The sequence below is a fragment of the Phaethon aethereus genome (genome assembly GCF_964289735.1).
Source record: "Phaethon aethereus genome assembly, chromosome: 26".
In the NCBI taxonomy this organism is placed as follows: domain Eukaryota; kingdom Metazoa; phylum Chordata; class Aves; order Phaethontiformes; family Phaethontidae; genus Phaethon; species Phaethon aethereus.
This window is the reverse complement of record NC_138602.1, coordinates 4,619,235-4,638,044: the sequence shown is the minus strand read 5'-3', so window position 1 is coordinate 4,638,044 and position 18,810 is coordinate 4,619,235. Positions and strand designations below refer to the sequence as shown.

The following is an 18,810-nucleotide window of genomic DNA, read 5'->3' as shown; positions in this document are numbered from 1 at the left end:
CCGTCCCGCCCCGCCCGGAGCCTGCGCGGAGCCGCCGGGCCGCGGCGGGCTCATGGGCGGGCAGCGCTGAGCGCGGCGGCAGCGCCATGCGGCCGCCCGAGCCCATGCCCGGCTACGGGCAGCTGCTGCGGCGGGGCTACGGCAGCTTGGCGGCGGCCGTGCGGGGCTGCGGGGACTGCGGCTGGGAGCTGTCGCGGCGGACCTGGGCCGAGAACGCCCACCTGGGCTGGGGCGAGGTGCTGCTCTGCGGGCTCTGCGCCCTGGGATGGACCGCGCTGCGCCGCGCCGCCGCCCGCAGACTCTTTGGGGTCAGTCCGTGGGGACGGGGCTGCGGGCTGGGGGTGCCCCTTGCTCGGGGGAGTTCGTCCTCCGCCACCCGCGGCTCGTGGTCCGGGAGCCTTCCCCCCTTCCCTTCTCCGTCCCCCGGGGCCGCATCCTGGAGGACTGTGCGTCCCGCCGCACCGGAGAGCGCTGCCCGCCTCCCCGATTCCCTCGGCTGCATCCCGGGAGGGGCTGGGGGTTATTTCTTGCATGGGGGAAAGAGAGGAGCACATTTTTGCGTGTCATCCATGGCTTGCGTGGAAAAATTGTCCTTCCCCGGTGCGGCGGTGGGGAGGGTGGCGTGGGGATAGCTGCTGTACTGCAGTGCTGGGCTGACCTTCTTCGGGGCGTGGGGGATGCAGGGATGCGAGCATCCCACCCTCGCGGCCTCCGAACGGCTTTGCTGCCCGTTGTCCCCTCCTCGTTAATACAGACTTTGTAGGGGACAGGACGAGCAGGGCGTCCCCGAGAGCGGCTCTGTTTAATTTCCTGCTGTGAAAAGCGTATGTAATGAAACGAGAGCTCCCCTTCTCTTTCTGATGGCTCAGTCCCAGCTGAGGCGATTTCTTCCACGCTGCTTTCCTAGAGAGATGCTGTGCGCTTTGCTTTGGCCTTGACAGGACTTGAAAGGCAACAAAGATGCAGTATTTTGGGTCGGGTGATGGTCCTCGGCTCTCGGGGACGCAGAGACGACCCTTTTCTCACCTACCCATGCGTATGGCGGCACGAGGCCTTGAGTAGCTGGAAGAGCAGGCGTGGTTTTTCGTGGCTCTGTGGGACAGGCCTTGTTCCCTGGTTCCCTTCCTTCAGAGGCTGCTTCACAGATTGAAGACAGCTACTTTGCATCCCATAATTAGATAATTGGGCTAGCGGGAGTTACTGCTCTCCTCTCTCTGCCCTATCTGCTGCTGAGCCTGCCTTTAAAGTAGCTCTTTGCTGTTCAGAGCTGTCTTTGCTTATCTGGTAATGCGGGGTGGATCTTGACCTTGTGCAAGGTTCTAGTCCAAGTCCTCTGGAGTCATTTGAAGCTGCTAAAGTGGCACATAGGCAAGGTAATGTGCTGGCTTTTTACGTAGGACTGAATTTCTCCTTGTTGCCTGCACCCCTGTCTGCCTGTGGCTACCGATGGGCAGCGTACAGCGCCCGGGGACGCTGGGACTGGAGGGAACGAGGTTGGAGGTAACCCCAGGTCTGTGGTAACAAATCGGAGGTGATTTCCTTTGTGCTGCAGTTTCTCCTTGTATAAGGCTTACCTTTACAGAGTGGGTGGTGATCAGAGCGCAAAAAAAAAAAGCTCTTCATGCTGGTGAGTCTACTCAGCGCCCTCGGAGGACGCTTGGCAGCTTGTACGAGTGCCGAGGTAGAAATGGGTCACACTTGTAATTGCAGAAGAGTGAGGGGGGTTGATCAGAGTGGTTCTTGTGGCTACATCTGCATGCGTTATAGTGATGAGATGCTGAGCGAAATTGTGATAGTATCAGTTTTCTCCCAGCGGATACATGGAAGGGTAGCAGTAGGAAGAGACCACTCTCTCTCCAGATATATATTTTAAAAGGATCTGAAGCTTTTCTCTGTTTATTCTGCTGGAGTTGCTATGGGGAAAGCTGGAGGTTCTGGCTTTCCTCTAAAACCTCTGGCAGTATTTGGGAAATCAGTTTGTATTGCATGGCCCCTGTACGGGCAGCGGTGGAGCAGGGTCATTCAGGAGGAAAGTCGGGGAGAAAAAAAGACCTCTTCTTTAACCCTGGGCAGAAACTTCTCCCGTGCTCTGGCCTTCTTTTCCCAGCGCAGACTCAAAGGGCATCCTTCCTCATTTTGAATCTCTTCGTGTTCCCTGCAAGAACTGAAACACAGTTATAAAAATGAATCCACTGAGTGTCCGGAGAACGCTACCTTCCTGCATGTTATTTATAAATAATAAATCTTGCCGCTTGGATTGTGATCCTCTGCATCTGAAGAGGAAGCGACTCTTACCACACGGCCATGAAGCTTGGAGTGTAAAGTGCACCTTACTTAGCTCTAGCCGTGACCGCTCCTCTGAGAAACGAGTGCGTTAAAGCCATATACCTCTTCCTGTGCTATCTGCATGGCCCTATCTTTATCAGTGGGATCAAGAGAAGAGGAGGTAGGCTCCTCGCTCTCTTTAAGACCACAGCAGCATTTAACCTGCAACGTCTCTGTCACAAAAGGTCTCACAGTTGGGTTGAAGAAGCAGTAGAGGTTGTGCCTGTGATGGGAGGGGTTTGATTAGGATTTGAAAGTGTGGACCTGTTACAACGGCGAGGCCGCTGCCTGTGCGTTAGAGGTGGTTTTCCCAGCATCCTTATGGCAAAGATGATTTTTGGTCTGTCGCCTCTTCTTCACAGAATCCTCACTTGGTGCAAATACGGGAAGGAAAGCTCAGGTAACTGAGCAAATGTGGATTACTAGGTAGAGAAGGACCCCACAGTCAGCTGTACTGCGGGCACAGGCATCCTGAGGGACGTATCCTTCCTCTCTGGGCTCTGGCCTGCGAGTCTCTGCTCGTGGTCCCCTTGACTCCTGAGCGCACAAACTTGAATGATACTCGGGGCATGTCTGTATGAGCTCGCTGGAGCTGCAGACCACCTTCAGAAATGAAGACCAAGCTGGTTCTAGGCAAGGGTTCCCACCCCTTGAAGGCTTCTTGGTGTGTGTACCCCCGTCCTTCTGCCATGATTACTGTCCGAGCTCCACCGGTCTCTGAAAGCCACCGTCCTTGGTGTGTCCCCTGTGTGGAGAGCGGCTGCAGCTAGACTCTGAGGAGTTTGACTGAAAAGCCGCAACCTGAACATCTCTGCATTAGTTAAACATCCTGGAGGGCGGCTGAGGCCAAGCACCATTGGAATAGGACCAGGCAACTCTGCTTGGGAAAGGCTTGGTGAAGTGCCTGGAGCTCAGCAAGCCCATGCTGGCAGTCTCCATTCCCAAGCAGGTCTTGAGCTGTGCAGTGAACTTGAATAGATAAAGAGCGCATGTGGATTCACAAAGATGATCCAGAATATCTGTGGCAAGCCTAGGCAGACCCTTGCAGCCCTAAACTACCCTGAGCCATCTTTGCTGCTGGGAGTTGAAGTCCCCAAAGTCAGCTAAGTGTAAGTCCATAAGTGAGCAAAATCCATTCCGTGTAAAAGCCGCTTCTGAATCTGGTGATGTTCATCAGATATCACCCCCATCCTTAACGGCTGTCTGCCTTTTCGCTGCAGCGGGTAAATGTTTTCCATTTTTGGCCCAGGTGCTAGTCAGCTTTGCTGTCTTAGTGATGTTGAAATTCTCAGGGCATTGCAGTATCCTCTGCAAGGAACAGTGTTGTGTAAATTGGAAAATGTGCACTGGAAAGCAGGGTTTCTAGGCGAGTGATACAGTATAGCCCCGGGAAGGATATGGAAGCTGGCAAGCAAGGGTCTCTGTTATCCCTCTCAGTGATTTATGCAACTTTTCTCACCCTACATTATTGTCAAGACTTGTTTTTCCAAGCCCCGGCACTGGGCACGTGACTGAGGGGAGTTATCGCTGTCCCGAAAACCCACCACCCAGCGCAATCTCTGCTGAGAGCAGAGGACACCGACCGAGCCCAGGAGTGGGAGAAGGCTCTGCCGCACCGTGGTCTCCCTGGCTCGCCCTGCTGTGCTGTGCCCCACTGTTTGAAGCACAAACCCTGGAAACCCAAGGGGAGGAAGCCACAACAATGGGTCTTTTCTTCACCCCGGGGAATGAAGCTGCGCTGCTGCGTCTCAGAGCGGGGGCCGCTCTCCCTGTGCCGCTGTGTCAGCAGTCAGGGCAATGAGGTTATTCAGCCCCCGCAGCACCCTGTGGGCAGCTGAGTCGTGTCTTCAAAGAGTGTCTTCTGTTGCTTTTCTCTCTTAGGGGCAAATTTTACTGCTTGCAGAGGAACTGAGGAAGAAATAATATCTGTTGTCTTGTTGCTGTTGTCATAGTGCCTTTTTCTACATGTTTATCTGGAAAGTGTGGTCCAGGGCCTAACACATCTTCCGAGTGTCTTAGCTGCTGTGCGGGCAGACAAACTGTGCCCCTGAGCGGCTCACTACCCGTGTGGGGATGGAGCAATGAGAGCTGGGGCTCTTCGTGCTGTGCTCAGTTCATTCCCATTTCCTGGTGGGGTGACAGCCACTGCCCGTGGGTCCACAGGCTCCAGGAGACTAATTTCTTTGGGTTTAGAGAGCAGTGACTTTTTACGGGGTCTGATCTTCTGCAGGCTCTGTGCCCCATCCCTGATGTGGCAGGGGGTGGCAGCTGGTCTGGGAGCGGTGTCCAGGCTGGGTACAGAGGGGACGTAGCCCCTTGGGGTGGAAAGGCACCGTCACAGCTCTGAGAAGATGCACACTGGGCTGCGCGGAGCTGTGCCGCTGCGTGGAAGGGGCAGTAGCTGTTAGTTGTGGCCAGGTTTTGAATTGGAGCTCTGCTTGCTCATCATTATCATCTGCATTGAGTAAAAGCTGATGTAAAGCTGCCAGTTCCCTGGGCCGAGGATGCTTCGTGCCAGCCATTCCTTTGTGTTCCTCTGGGGAACTCGTTGTGCCCAGAAGCCAGATGTGGCACGGCTGGGATTCGGCTGGGCCCTTGTCTCTAGGCTGGGGAGGTGGCAGAGGCGATGGGGGCGGTCTGGGGGATACAATCCCTCTGTAACAAGCCTCAATTCATGACCCATCACTGCAAGTCTGCCAGGTTGCTGGAAGGACTCGTGTCCTGCTGCTTTAGCCGGTTGTAGATTTAAGGGGGCTGGCTGCTTTCCTCTAGTGCCGGAGGCTGTAAAAAGGGAGAGAGTGTGTGTTTGCTTTTTGCTACGAGTATTTTTTTGACACTTCAGCAGAGCTGTGGGCAGCGACAGTTTCCATTTGGTTTCTCTTTCCAGCTTCAAACTCTCACGGTGTGCTCTCACTCACTCCCCCAGGTTGTGCCGGACGATGCTGCGGGCGAACGGTCACGTCCTGCAGACCGCTTAATTTTACACATGGATCAGAAGATGCCTGGGAAGGTTTGCGTGGGGGTAACGAGGAGGAGGGAGGAAGAGCCGGTCGCCCTCTAAGCGAAGCCCCATTACATCACTTGCCAAGAGCCTTGGGCTCTTTCAGCCAGAGCCAGATCCCCTGTTCCCGCTGCAGCACCCGTCACCCTTAGCAACAGGCATCTCTGCACCATTGCCATGGGAACGGCAGCCGGGTAGCGGGAGGACATCTCCCACCCCCGGGGAGAGGGCAGATGAGCCTCCTGCCTGGCGTGAGCTGGTCTGCGCTCTCCTTGGCTTGCGCTTCCCTGTGCCGGCGGTCCAGGTTCTGGTGGGGCCTCCCCGGCAACGTTAATTTGTCCCCCCACCCCCATGTGGGTCAGTGTTCTGGGAGATGCTGGTTCTCTTCCGAGCCTTCCCTGCGTCTGCTCCAGAGCCAGCTCCCGTTTCTGTAGTGCTGAGGGTGCAGCGTGAGATGCCCCGTGGCTATTTAAGATGGGAGCAGGGCTCTTTCCAGGACCTGTTAGTAACCATATCCTCAGCGAGGGCTAAAACCTCTCTGAGCATTAGCCACCACAAGCTGGAGCAGAGTAGCCCTTCCCTGAGTTTTGTTTTTGCTCCAGGCTGGGAGCTGCTGCAGTGGACTGTTCATCAGGCCGTGACTGCAGGCTCACAGCGGCAGTTTGCTGCGCTGCCGCCATCTCTGCCGAGGGTCCGAGTGTCCGTGAAACGCAGGTTGTCTCAGTAGCGTATGCCTGCCCCACGGCTGATGGTCCTTGTCATCAGCTCTGCCTACCCGGGGCAGAAGCAGGGTGTCCTTCCCCCTTTGCAGGTAGATGCAGAGAAGCAGCGAAATGGCTTGGCTGGCGATCAGCAGCGAGGCTGCAACAGGGATGCGAGGCTGAGCTCAGCATCCTAAATTCAGCCCCAGCTGAGGAGGGCAGGAGTGGTACGGGGCACTGTCACAGTGGTGTGGTGAGCTGTCCCCATATCTGAGCTGCCTCTGTGCTCCACTGTATGGAGACACAAATAATTCATGCTTTCTGGGCTCAGGACTTTCTGTCTCTGCATTATTTATTCACCCTTCAAGCTTCCTCCTCTTTTTCCTGCCGTGGCTCCTGTTGGAAGGAGCCTTGGCAGCAGCGTGTTCCTGGTCTCGATGAGGACGGCCATGCTCTGAATGCGAGATGCGCAGGGGGAGGCCAGCGCTGTGCCTCTAGCTGGAGGGGATGCGGACAACTTGGCAGAGCTTTGTAGGGCTGCTGCTTCCAGGTCTGACCAGTGCTGGGAAATTCAGGGCTTAGAACAAAGCACTTTTAGGCTGGGACAATGCTTGGAGTGGAGGCCTTTGAAAATCTGATGCAGAGAGGGGCTAAAAGCCAGATCAGCCGCTGCCTGAGGACAGCTGGGGCCTTAATATAGCCTTTGAGCATCGAGGAGCCGGGCTCCGGCTGCAGAAAGTGCTGACCTGGGGCAGGGTATGGTTACTTTGCAGGCATTTTGTTTTCATCTTGAGCTTATCTGGCCTCTCCCCGGGGAGCTCTCAGCCGGGGCCAGAGGGGGTCCTCTGGGTGTTATCTGTGTTTCAGGCAGTGATGTTTCCCTCTGGACCTTGAGCAACACTCCCCCGCGTTGACTGCTCCCCTGCAGCCACGGCCGGGGGCTACGGAGCTTGGCCGGGCTGATATGGCTCTGTCACTCTCGTGATGAGAAGCAGAAACGGTGCCTGGTGTTGCTCAGCTGCCATGGAGGGAAAACATCCATGCCCGGAGCCCCGGCCGAGCTAAGGGCGTGCTCGGCATGCAGCATCACTCGCTCTCTGGCGTGCAGTCCAAGACGAAAGGTAGCATCAGCTGCTCCATTTTCCTCCTGGGGAGCTGAGACTGTTTAATGCTGGGGCTTTGCTTTTACGGCGATGTCCAAGTTGTCCCTGGCCTCGGTGGCTCAGCTGTCTCGATGTCGCAGAGCGTGAGTGTCGGGAGAGCTGGGTGGTACTCATCATCCTCGGGAGCATGGGCACTTGGGGTGAGAAAGTTTCGTTTTGATTAGCAATCTGCAGACCTGCTCATCCTCCCTTCCTTTGCCTTGGCCGTATTTGGGGACGCTTTGCCTCCTATTTCCAAGTCCGCACCAGGAGGAGGGGTGCTGCAAACCACAGCGGGGCGCGGGGAAACCAGCAGCGTTTCAGTGCTGGTCAGCTAGAAAAGCTGCTGGGAACGTGGGTGGGCATGGGCAGGTTGTGAGAGAGCAAGAGGCCCTGGTGCCCCAGCCTTTACTGACTGGTTACCTGCAAAGCTGGCCCCTTCCGATGCTGGTTGCACGCGCAGGGGAGTCTTGTGCCGTGCTGGTTGGGGAGCAGCAGCGGCTGCGTGTTTAGGACTCTGCAAAGCCTTTGCTTCCTTGGCTGAAAGGCTCTTTCCTGGGAGCTGGCGGTGCTGCGAGGTCCACGTGCACAGGACAGTATTGTTACAGCTTCCTCTTCTGCGTTTCCTCGTGCAGATAGGATTTGATTTTTATTTTATTAGTTATTGACTCTGTTCTGCAAAAGCCAGCTGTGGTCAGCCCTGCTCCTGGAGCGAGGGTGATGGAGTCGTGCCCAGACGGTGGGACACGTGCCCTAGGCTTCTGCCTTCTCCGCGAGGCTTTGCTTTCGCAGCTCTCCACCATGGCCAAGGCTGAGTGGAAGGATCTATAGCCTCATGTTTTTCCCTGCTTCAGGCTCTCTCTAGAGCCTCTTTGACCTCCTTATTTGTGCTGTGAAGGTGACCAGAAAAATGGGGTTCATAACTCTGGTTTTGCCCTGTCTGGTAGCACACGCAGCATGTAGTGCTCAAGTCTCTTGGAGATTTGGTGCTCTCTGCCCTGAGCTTCCCAGGACCTGTCTTTTCTTGCCCTGTGTGATGATATTTTTCCCCTCTCCTTGCAGCCCTTCGGAGAGTGGTGCAAATTGCAGCCGAAAGATGCTGCCAAGATGCCTGAGAGTGCCTGGAAGCTGCTTTTCTACACGTTATCCTGGTCGTATGGCATCTACCTGCTCTTCTTCACCGACTACCCCTTCTTCTACGACCCACCATCTGTCTTTTATGGTACAGTAAGAACCAGGGAGAAGCGGGTATGGATTAGGATGTCATAGCACATCCGGGTTGAACGAGGAGAGTTGGGGTGAGCGAAACAGAAGACTGAACCCCTAAATTGCCTCTTCTGTGATGCTGTGGGTACATTTCCTTAGGTTCATTTCGTTACAGAGTCACCTAGTGGCTATTGCGGACAGCAGGGCCCCGGGATGTGTAGCTACAGGGTGGAGTGGGATTGAGTGGTTAAAGCAGGAGAGAAGTAAATCAAGGCTTCTCCCTTCGATCTAGGAGAGGGAGTGGGGCTAATGCCAAAGGCAGGGTTTGGGAGACAGGATCCCTGGGTTCCCTTCCAGCCTTTGCCTCCTTTGCATCTGTGATGACCCCCTGAAAGGGAGCTGGAGCGCCTGAGCACGGCAAAGTGCTGAGGCTGCTCAGGGCAGCTCGGGCTGATGCTTGCTCCCCGCTGTTTGCTCTCCTGTCTCTCTGCTGCTGATGGGAGCTCTGTGCTCGTGGCTCTGGGTTCACCCGGGTGTCTTTGTCCCACCCCAGACTGGAAGAAGGGCATGGAGGTGCCCACGGACATCGCCATCGCCTACCTGTTACAGTGCAGCTTCTACGGGCACTCCATCTATGCCACCGCCTACATGGACACATGGCGCAAGGACTCCGTTGTCATGCTTCTCCACCACGTGGTCACGCTGACCCTCATAGCCTTCTCCTACGCTTTCAGGTGAGGTCCCTGGCTGTGACACTGCTCCTCTGCAATGTGCCTGAGCCAGCTTTGGGCAGCTGCACAGCAAAAGCTGCAGCCTTTCGGTGCTCACGTTCATCTCACGGGCATGTAGCAGGAGGACTCGTGCTGGGTTGGTGTCGATTCTCCTGTGTCCATGCTGCTGCAGCAATCCCAGTGCTTGTGAGCCATTGCATGGGGCCAGACCCGCCCTGCAGCATGTTGCCATGCTGTGCCGTGCCAGGCTTGCTGGTCTGGATTATTTATGGAGTCCGTCTGCTGTCAGCGTGATGGGCCATGTGTGATGTGTGCTAACATTGACCCGCCTCCCCATCGCTTTCTTCTTTCCCACAGGTACCACAATGTGGGCATCCTCGTGCTCTTCCTGCACGACGTCAACGACATCCAGCTGGAATTCACCAAGCTCAATGTCTACTTCAAGCACCGGGGGGGAGTCTATCATCGCCTCAACGACGTCATCTCCAACATTGGCTGCCTCATCTTCAGTGTCAGCTGGTGAGTTTGCCTGCCTGCCCAGCCCTGATCCCTTTTCCAACTGTCCTTGCCAGCTTTTGCAGTCCTCCCCGGTGCCCCGGGGTACAGCCGGCTGAGTTTGTGTGCATGGGAACAAGCCCTTTCAAAAACTGTTTGGGAAGAGGTTCCTGCAGAGCCTGACCCCATGCTGGGCTTGGAATCCTTCTGTAGTCACTTTGCTGTCTGTCACCACAGAAGTGCCTGTGAAATCTCGCTTGCAGCTTGACAAATGACCCCAGGGAGGAGGAGCTGTTTCCATTTTCCCACTCCTTTGGTTTGAACAGTAAGAAGCACTTTGGCAAGAAGGAAACAGGACGTGGGGCTGTCCCAGATTCCAGCCTTGCTCTTCCTCCTGGCGCAAGGCAGGAGGAAAAAAAAAGTTGAATAGAGCTGGGTAACTCGCAGGTTGTCACTCCTTGTTTGTCCCTTTGTCTCCTTCCTCCCTCTCTGGGAGCTGCTCTGAAAAGCAGGGGTGGCAACAAGAGCCCTCAATTTGAGGGAAGGAGAGCAGCAAAGGTGTTTAGCGATAAACTAGGGATGCACAAGGACTAAGAAAACCTTCTGGCTATATTCCCCTCCTGTCCCCCACCCAATTGAGAGAATCTGCAGTGCAAACCTGCCTCTCTACCTTGAGAAGGCTCTTTCTCTGCCCTGCCTCTGGTGCCAAGCCTTTTCTGCCCTTAATACTGAAATAGTATTCTTCCTTCAGTAGCTGCCCTTTCACAGGGTCTGTGTGAAATCCTGTCTAGTCCCAGCCTGGGAACCCAGGCCAGATGCTGCGAGCAGGGACTGCCGGGTGTGAGGGTTGCCTGGAGGCAGGAGGTTGTGCTGGGGGAAGCTTTGCTGGGTCTCATGCCTCTCCCGGGATCCCCGTGGGCCATTAAACCCACCCTGCTCCCTCTGCCCTGGCAGGTTCTGGTTCCGTCTCTACTGGTTCCCCCTCAAGGTGCTCTACGCCACTTGCTACTCCAGCCTCCAGTCGGTCCCTAATATCCCCTTCTACTTCTTCTTCAATGCTCTGCTCCTTGTCCTCACTCTGATGAACATCTACTGGTTTCTGGTGAGTAGGGGGAGCTCAGCAACCCCTACGCTAGCTTCTCCCTCCGCCGCCGCTCCTGCGTAGCGCCTGCTGCCTGCCTGTCTTGGGGGACTGCAGGGACGGGGGGGCTTTGGAGGACCGAGGGGCGGCTGTGAGGGGAGGAAGGAAACCCGTGTCAGTGCCCGGGGGGCTCTTCTGTGCTTTAATTCAGACTGTCTTGCACCCTGGGATCCACGGGGAGGGAGCGATAAGAGCAGTTGGAGCAGGCTGGAACTTGTTATGGGTGTAAATGCTCTGGCATCCCCTGAAGCTTTGGGGAGGGGGTGAAAAGAGCTTGGATGGCTCACATCAGCAAGCTCAGCCCTGAGTAGAGCAGGGTAGCATCCGAGTTCCTCATCCTGTGGGCTGAAATCAGTTAAGGGTAGTTGCAGGAGTGCTGCCTCCCACTGCTGCAGGTCATCCATGGCAGCCCAGGGCTTTGGCCATCCCGGAGGGATCTGCCCTGCCCTTCTCGGGGCCGAGGACAGCAGAGAAAGGTCCCGCATGGCAAATGGGTGTGAGTAGGTTGGGTGGAACAGCTCTAAGCCTTGGAGTTTGTGGCTGACAGTGTCTCTCCTCCCACAGTACATCGTCCTGTTTGTGGCCAAGGTGCTCATGGGGCAGATGCAAGAGGTGAATGATGTGCGTGAATACGACGTGGAGGACAGCAAGAAAACTACAACGGCCAAGAAGAAAGAGGCTGGACTCCAGCTGCCCAGTGCTCTGAAAGAAGGGTATGTGGACAGGGCGGAGTGACACACGTGTTCAGCATCTGTGGACTCGGGGAAAGGATGCTGGCAGACCTCGCAGGGCCCTGCAGCCGCTGTCAGAGGGTTTGCCACTGGGCTGGAAGACAGAAGAGCAGGCTGCCTTGACATAGAGTGTAAAACATTGCTGTAGGTATCGGGAAGGACTTTGTACCTCCGTGCCTAGGCATTGTGCTGTGTCCATCCATCTTTCTGTCCTGTCCTCACCCACCCCTTCCCCGCCTCACAGTGTAGGACTGGCTCTTTGCTTGAGGCTGTTCTCTCTGGGCAGCATCTGCACTTCATGTGGTGAGCACGAAGTCTGACAAGATGCCGGCTCCCACAGAGCAGGTCTGGCTGAGTGGGGACAAATTGTCTGCGTGAGCCTGTCGAGACAGGTCTGACCTTAGTAGTGATTTGTGAACATAAGGGAGGGAGAGTCTGTGCAGAGACCAAGGCTCACTGTCTGCTGTGCTCTCTTTCGCAGGATGCACCTGAAGAATGGACTTGTAAAAGACAAGCGGTTATAAGGGAAGTGTGGCTGCTGCAGCCTGGGTGGCCTGGCTGGATCTGGGGACTGACCCAGGACCCTGCACTCAAACCCAGCAAATGAAAGGCACAAGGAGAACTTCATCCCTGATACCCCTTCGTCCCCTGCCCGGAGCCGGGGAAGAGATACCACTGACAGGATCAGGCCCCTCCGGGGCTTGCCTGTGACCGGGCTTCACCTGATGCTGACGTGCTTTCTGTAGCCAGTCTGTGCTGGTTCAGTTGAGAGGCTGGTGGCTTTGCTGGTCCAGGTAGGATTTGGAGCTGGCTTTAGGTCCCCTGGTGTTTCTTCTGTCACCTCATCCCTTGGCTGTTCTCAGTCCCTTCGTGATTTCCCCTGTCTTTATTGTTGGACCTCCCACCAACCCCTCCTCAGCAGCCCTTGAAGGCTCCTCCGACCCTGCATTGAACTGGGGAGGGAAAGGTCCTCTCCTCCGTTGGCATTGCTGTCCCAGGCGAGGCGAGCCCAAAGCCAGCTCTTCTCTAGCTGCCAAGCAGGGACTAGGGAGGTGATGCAGTGCACCTCTGAGCCTTCCTCCTCAGGAGGGGTCACTAATACAGAGCTGCCCACATATATCTGGAGGCACAGCACAGTTCCCGTGTGCAGGTCTGCCTGGAAACCCAGCCCTGGAGCATTATTCCAGCCTCCTGGCCTGCTGGCTGAGGGCCAGGAGAGTTAATTTGCTTAAAAAGCCTACGTAAGTCCTATAGTTGCCTAAAAAGCCAGTCCCAGTCCTGCAGAGTCCCCTGCTGAGGGATCTCTAGACTCTCACCCAGCAATGTCTGCTTGCTCAAGTAAAGAAAAAGTAGTTTCTGCTCCCTGCGTTGGTTTTCCAGGCAGCGCCAGCCCTGAGCCTTGCAGGGTGGCTGAGGCTGGGCTGGGTGCCTCTGCTGGGAAGCCCTGTGGATTTTACAGACCCTCAGACCAAGACTGTGCTATTGCTCCCCTCTCGTGGGGCCAGGACCCACAGCTCCTGTGTGCTCCCTGGGAAGCAGAGCTCCCTCCCGGCTGGGGACAACAGGCAGTGGATGGGGATCCAGGGCATTAATTCCAGGCATCAGAGGGTGGTTAATTGTTTTGGGGTTTTTCTGTGGGGTTTTTTTGTTGTTGTTGTTCTTTAGTCTGTTGTCTTGATTCAACTCCAGGCTTGTTGTGTGAGCCACGGGGAAAGTTCCTTGGTAAACAGAAAGCAAAATGTGACTTGGGCTGATGGAAACTGTCCCATGCTGTGGCAGGATCTGTCACCTTCTCGCTGGTCATCACCTACCAGGGCTTCAGAGGGGTGCATCTCAGTGCTTTAGTTCTTGGCTTTCAAGCGGGTTTTGCAGGAAGGAGGAAGTGAAGGGAACCGACATCCCAGGCCTCTTTCCGCTTGGTCATAGCAGAGTTGGGGCAGCGACGGTGCCGAGTTGGGGTAACGGCGGTACCTAGTCGGCACGTGTGTGGGTAAACTGTGTTTCATAGTACCGGCTTGTCCAGGCTTCAGCGTTTAGCTGGGTAGCGTGTCAGCCAGCATTGTGTGTGTGCGACATCGAGCGTGCTGCCTGCGTTTTGCTGTGATGGCTAGAGAGGGGCTGTGCCAACGGGGAGGCCGCCGGCTCCCTCTGCCTGGCTGGGGCAGGGACCCGGTGCCGGGGTGGGTGCTGGTGGCTTTTCGTGCTGGCCCTGGGGCTGCGTGTCTTGTGGGCAGGGCGGTGTGTGCGGATGGTCTGGTGTGCTGGGATTGATGTCCTTGAGAGAGAGGTGTTGGTGCTGTGGTTGGAGGGGGAAAAAAAAAAAAGAAAAAGCTGGTGTGGGTGGACGGAGCGAGAGGAGACCCTGATCTGTGCCTCCCTCTGGATCTGGATGGGATGTCAGCAGGGGATGGAGCAGTGCTTGACTCGCCGGCAGCTCTCTACGGGGAAGATCCATATGGCAGCCCTTTCCGGCCACCGAAGACTTTGTTGTTGGACCTGGATGCTGTGGAGATGTGGGAGAGAGATGGTAGGAGCGCTGAGGGAGGAGGGCGGCTGTCCTCCTGCCACGCAGCCTCAAAGGGTTAACAGGTCCCGGGGAGCCTGGAGGGCCCGTTCACACCCTTTGCCCAATCCTGGGAATCCCTCTGTGCTAATTGAGCACTAACCAGATCAAAGGCTCCAATCAGGCAATCAACACCCCCCTGGCCCCTGTCTTCAGGTCCCCAGCCCGGGCTGCTCTTTGTCTGCGGGAAGCAGAGCAGAGCAATGTGGCTTCTCCCCGGCTTTAAAGCCAGCCTAGCCTGGGCTCTCCTTAGCACGGCTCTGGGGATGGAGTTAAGTTTGCAGGAAAGTTTACTGTTAAAATCCTTGGGTTTGAGCGCCAAGCCCAGCCCGAAAACCCCTGTTCCTGTGCCGTCTGTGCTCTGGAGGATCTTCCAGAAGAGAAAGATGCTGCCTTCTACAAACAAAGACCTGGCGGATGCCTGTAGGGTGGAGGAATTTAATGTCCCTGGGAACATCATCCGTGTCTTTGCTGACCAAGGTACGGAAACGCCGTGGTTTGGGTCCTGTCTTTTGGAGGCCCCTCTGATCTCTGGGTGGGGAGACTTGGCTCCAATCCCTCCTTTTCTGTCTCTTGGGTGTAGAAAGAAGAGGCTGGGGGAGGACAGGGCAGTGGCCAGAATCAGTCTCCCAAGAGAAATCACTGCTGTGTAAACTCTGGTCCCTCTGGATGTTGTAGATAATTATTTACACTTTAGAAATGAGTCGGTAAATGAGGCAGTGGGCGGGGGTGTGGAGCTGTGTGAGGATCTGTCCTGGAGTCACCTAAAGCAGTCCAGAGATGCTGGTTTGATCGTAGGTGACTTGGTTTTGACCCGTTGGGCTCGCGGTGGTGGAGTTGACTCCGCGCCTGGGTGGTGGTAACGTGGCTGTGGGTGCGGCGAGTGAGACCAGCACCCAGCTTTGGGTGGGATGCTTGCCCATTTGGCTGTGTCCGTCCCCCCCCCCCCCATCCTTTTTGTCCTCGTGCCTCTGGCTGACCACGTGGCACATCTGGCTGCTTCAACCTGTGGCCTCTTTGAGCCGTTCTCAGTTCCTTGGAAACTGTTTGGTGTCCTCTAGGGCTCAAGACACCACGGAGCTCACTTCTCTTGTGGTTCCAGGTTTCCAATGGAAACCCAGGGCTGGCTAAAACAGGCAGCTTCCCAGTTCCTAAAATCTGCTGCTATTTGCCCTCCTTCCCGCTCCATCCCAAACAGCTGGCACCCACAATACCCGCCCCCCCATCCAGGGGGGGGGGAGATATTTACAGCTGGGGAAAAATAACGCCCCAAGATGTTAAGTAGAGGGATGCTGGAACGGCTGTGGTGTCCCAGTGCCGCAGGCTGGAGCCGCAGGCTAGCCTTTGCGCCTCCAGACCTTTCTGAAGCCCGTGCCATCGGGCTGGTAGCCCTTATCGCAGCCTTGTCGTCTTGATCCAATGACTGCGGGTGTGCTTGGCTGCCTGCCTTCGTCAGCCCCATCTTCCTCTTGCTGTGCAGCCAAGAGCTTAAATTGGAGCACTGGGAGGCTGATCCTTGCTCGGCGTAATGGGGTTCAACCACCACCACCTCTATTTCTCCTTCTTTGTCAGGCCACTTCATTCATAACGGGCAGCCCCAGAGGTTGCTGTGTCTGCAGAAGCGTCTGTACTTTAACCTCTCTGTGCTGGAGGAGGGCGAACGCTTGACGATGGCTCAGCTAGAAATCAAATTCAGCCACAACTCCTACCACGCCTCCAGCCAGGGGCAGATTTTTGAGCTGAGGCTCTACCAAACCTCCCATGTGTCTCTACGGGGGATGCCCTCCCACGAGCACGGCCGAAAGCTGCTGGTGGAGCAGTCCTTCGCCCAGCTGCACAAGTCTCTTCTCTTCAACCTGAGTGGGGTGGCGAAGGATTGGAGAACGTCCAGCAGGAATCTGGGCTTGATCTTGGAGATCTCGGTGAGCGATGGCGCCTCAGCCCTGGCACGCGAGGGGCCGCAGAGCCTCTGCGCCAGCATCGACTCCTTCCTGGACACCTCTCTGCTGGTGGTGACCCTCAGCCAGCAGCAGTGCAAGGCTGCCAGGAGGAGGAGAAGTTCTCGCTACACCCCCGTCACTCCGAGCAACCTCTGCAAGCCCCGGCGCCTTTACATCAGCTTCAGCGACGTCGGTTGGGAGAACTGGATCATTGCCCCGCAGGGCTACATGGCTAATTACTGCCTGGGCGAGTGCCCCTTTCCCCTGACGGCGGAGCTGAACAGCACCAACCACGCCATCCTCCAAACCATGGTGCACTCGCTGGACCCGGAGGGGACCCCCCAGCCCTGCTGCGTCCCCGTCAGGCTGTCCCCCATTTCCATCCTCTACTACGATAACAACGACAACGTGGTGCTGAGGCACTACGAGGACATGGTGGTGGATGAGTGCGGCTGCAGATAGCGGCGCGGCCAGGGGAGCGTGTGCCGTGGGGTCCCGTCTGAAGCGCTGAACGATTGATGGAATAAATCCAAGTGTGCTCAATCCCCTCTGTGCTGGTTTTCAGGGAGTTGGCCCTTGTTGCACCGCATGCAGCCGGGGAGGAGGTCTGGCGCGAAGGGGTCAGTGCCGGAGTTGTGATGTAGAGCTGGGTGCTCAGGCCTCCAGGCGGCCGTCTGCCGCAGGCGGTTACGGGATGATGACCAAGTCTGATGCCGCCCGTCTGTGCCGTTCTCCGCGGGCCGCGGCGGCACCAGGCTGTGAATCCCAGACCCCTCTTGTGCTTGGCCGAGCTGCTGCTGGGGCCGGTCAGGCGCCGGCGCAAGTGGGGCTTGTGCTTTTCGGCTCTAAGCGCTGCAGAAAAAAAGAAATGGCTTTTTTTGGTGAAATGACGCTGGTGGTTCCCTGCTGCCTGGGCGCGGGGTCGGGCTGCAGCCTGCCCGTGGCTGTGCAGGGAGGAGGTATGGTGTCACGGCACAAGCTGCGTCGCTGCGGCTCCATGTGACTGAATCCCTTCCCACAGCGGCGTCGGCAGCTGGAGGAGCGTGGCTTTCTCTTTTCTGCTGTGGGAACCCGGGCCTGAGCGATTGTTATTGGGGGGCAGGGGCTGTACGTGGCTCGGGGGTGCTGGGTGGCCAAATGCAACTGCGGAGGTTTTGTCCGAAACAGCCCCTGGGAGCCGCGGTCTGAGGGCAGGTTGCCGCGTGACACACGTTTTGGCTGGAGAAAGAAAGGGTAAAGCAGGGGCCTGTGGTGCCCGCTGCAGGCGTGGGCACAGCGTGGTGGGGTCACTGGCATCTCGTTCCCTCCCAGCCTGCTGTCAGTCAGTATTTTTTAATTTACCTCATTTGCAAATCCACAAGACCAGCGCGGTGCGTCCGTTCCCCCTGCCCCAGCGGCTGCAGGACCAGCCTGAACCGCGGCTGGAGCCAGATGGCACCCGAGCATCAGGCAACGGCAGCTCCACGCCGCGCGGCACTTACAGAGCTGGTACGTCGGGCGCCGGTTGTGCAGTCTGGGGTTATTTTGGGGTTTTTTATTTGTGGTTTGGTGGTTGTTGGCTGTGGTACCCAGCCCCTGGCAGTAGTGTGGCCGTGCTCTCGCACAGTCCCTTTCACGCCACTCACAAGAGGTAGCGGCGCAGCCCTGGGCAGGGACCCAGCTTCGCACCATCTCCTCTGGGCGGCAGCAATCGCCGATGGAGGAGTTGCCTCTTCCCCCTTTCCACCCGGGGGCTGTGCAGCCGTTCCCCCTGTCAGGGTTTTGGCTTTCCTGACATGGGGGCAGCTTTGCTTTTTTTCTTTTTTTTTTTTTTTTAGCACAAGGGGGGAAACAGAAAAGGAATCTGAGTTAGACTTGAATTTTTTGTGGTTTTTGTTTTTTAAATGTGAACCTGACGACATAGCATAGATTTTTTTTTTGTTGCTGTTTTGTACTGATGATTTATTATCTTCAAGGTCTGATGAAGTATGACCTAGCTATGCTGGGCCTTCTCCCTCCAGGGGAGCACCAAGGGTTGAACCACTGTGGGGTTTGCAGAGGAAGCGTCTTCCGGGCCCCAGGGGTGGCGTTTTTGCTAACAAACCTCCCTGAAGGTGTAGCTGAAGACCACGACTGGGGCAGCTCGAGTACTTTAGTTGTGTAGCGTAGTGATGCGTTCACATGTATTTCTTGACAGCGCTGTGGACTAGCAGAGACCAGCCCCGCTTTACTCCAGGTGAGCAAGAGCTGTGCTGAAACCCCCATCAAGCACTTAAAACAGCGAAGGGCTTAGAGCGGGGCTGGGCTGCAGCAGGCACGAGCCATTTCTTTCAAAGTTAAGATGGGCAGGATTAAGAAAACCTTCAAGTGTTTGTTAGTTTTTTGTACCTGTGCTGTGCCAGACTAAGCTCAGTAACAGACCGCTTACCATGGGGGTCACCGTCCCTGCTCTGTCACCCTGTCCAAGTGGTGTAAGGAGGTGGGGACAGCTCCAGAGTAGCTGCAGTGACTTATACACAGGGTGGTGCTGAGACCAGGCCTGAACACCGAAGCTGTATTTTGGTAGGTGCTGAACCCCTCCTGGGCCACGGGGCCAGGCCAAGCTTTGCCAAGTGCCCACCTCTAACCCCAGTGACTGCCAAGTTCATGTTACTGGAGGGCAGCAGGAGCGAGGAGACCCTCCAGTAGACTCCTGCCGCTGCCCCTGCACCCCACAGGTGGGCTCAGAATGGTCCCCTTGTGCCAGAGGCGGGAAGAGGAGTAGGGTATTAACAGGTTTTTCACAGTTGAGTGACGCCTGTCTGCTCTGCACACACCACACTTTTGTACTAGTCTGTGTTTAAAAGAAAAGTAAT

General features: G+C 56.4%; 2 protein-coding genes across 2 annotated transcripts; both read left to right on the top strand.

Moving 5' to 3' along the window:
- Positions 1 to 86: 86 nt before the first annotated feature.
- On the top strand, positions 87 to 12,097 carry CERS1 (ceramide synthase 1; the record flags this gene model as incomplete). Its single annotated transcript, XM_082011098.1, has 7 exons — positions 87 to 308; positions 8,232 to 8,391; positions 8,929 to 9,109; positions 9,464 to 9,625; positions 10,556 to 10,703; positions 11,307 to 11,455; positions 11,955 to 12,097. The coding sequence occupies 7 exons, from the start codon at positions 87 to 89 to the stop codon at positions 11,995 to 11,997; spliced, it is 1,065 nt and encodes a 354-aa protein (XP_081867224.1). The 3' UTR covers positions 11,998 to 12,097.
- A 2,142-nt stretch (positions 12,098 to 14,239) lies between these two features.
- On the top strand, positions 14,240 to 16,438 carry GDF1 (growth differentiation factor 1; the record flags this gene model as incomplete). The annotated part of the gene is made up of 2 exons (XM_082010995.1): positions 14,240 to 14,516; positions 15,609 to 16,438. The coding sequence occupies 2 exons, from the start codon at positions 14,240 to 14,242 to the stop codon at positions 16,436 to 16,438; spliced, it is 1,107 nt and encodes a 368-aa protein (XP_081867121.1).
- Positions 16,439 to 18,810: the final 2,372 nt, after the last annotated feature.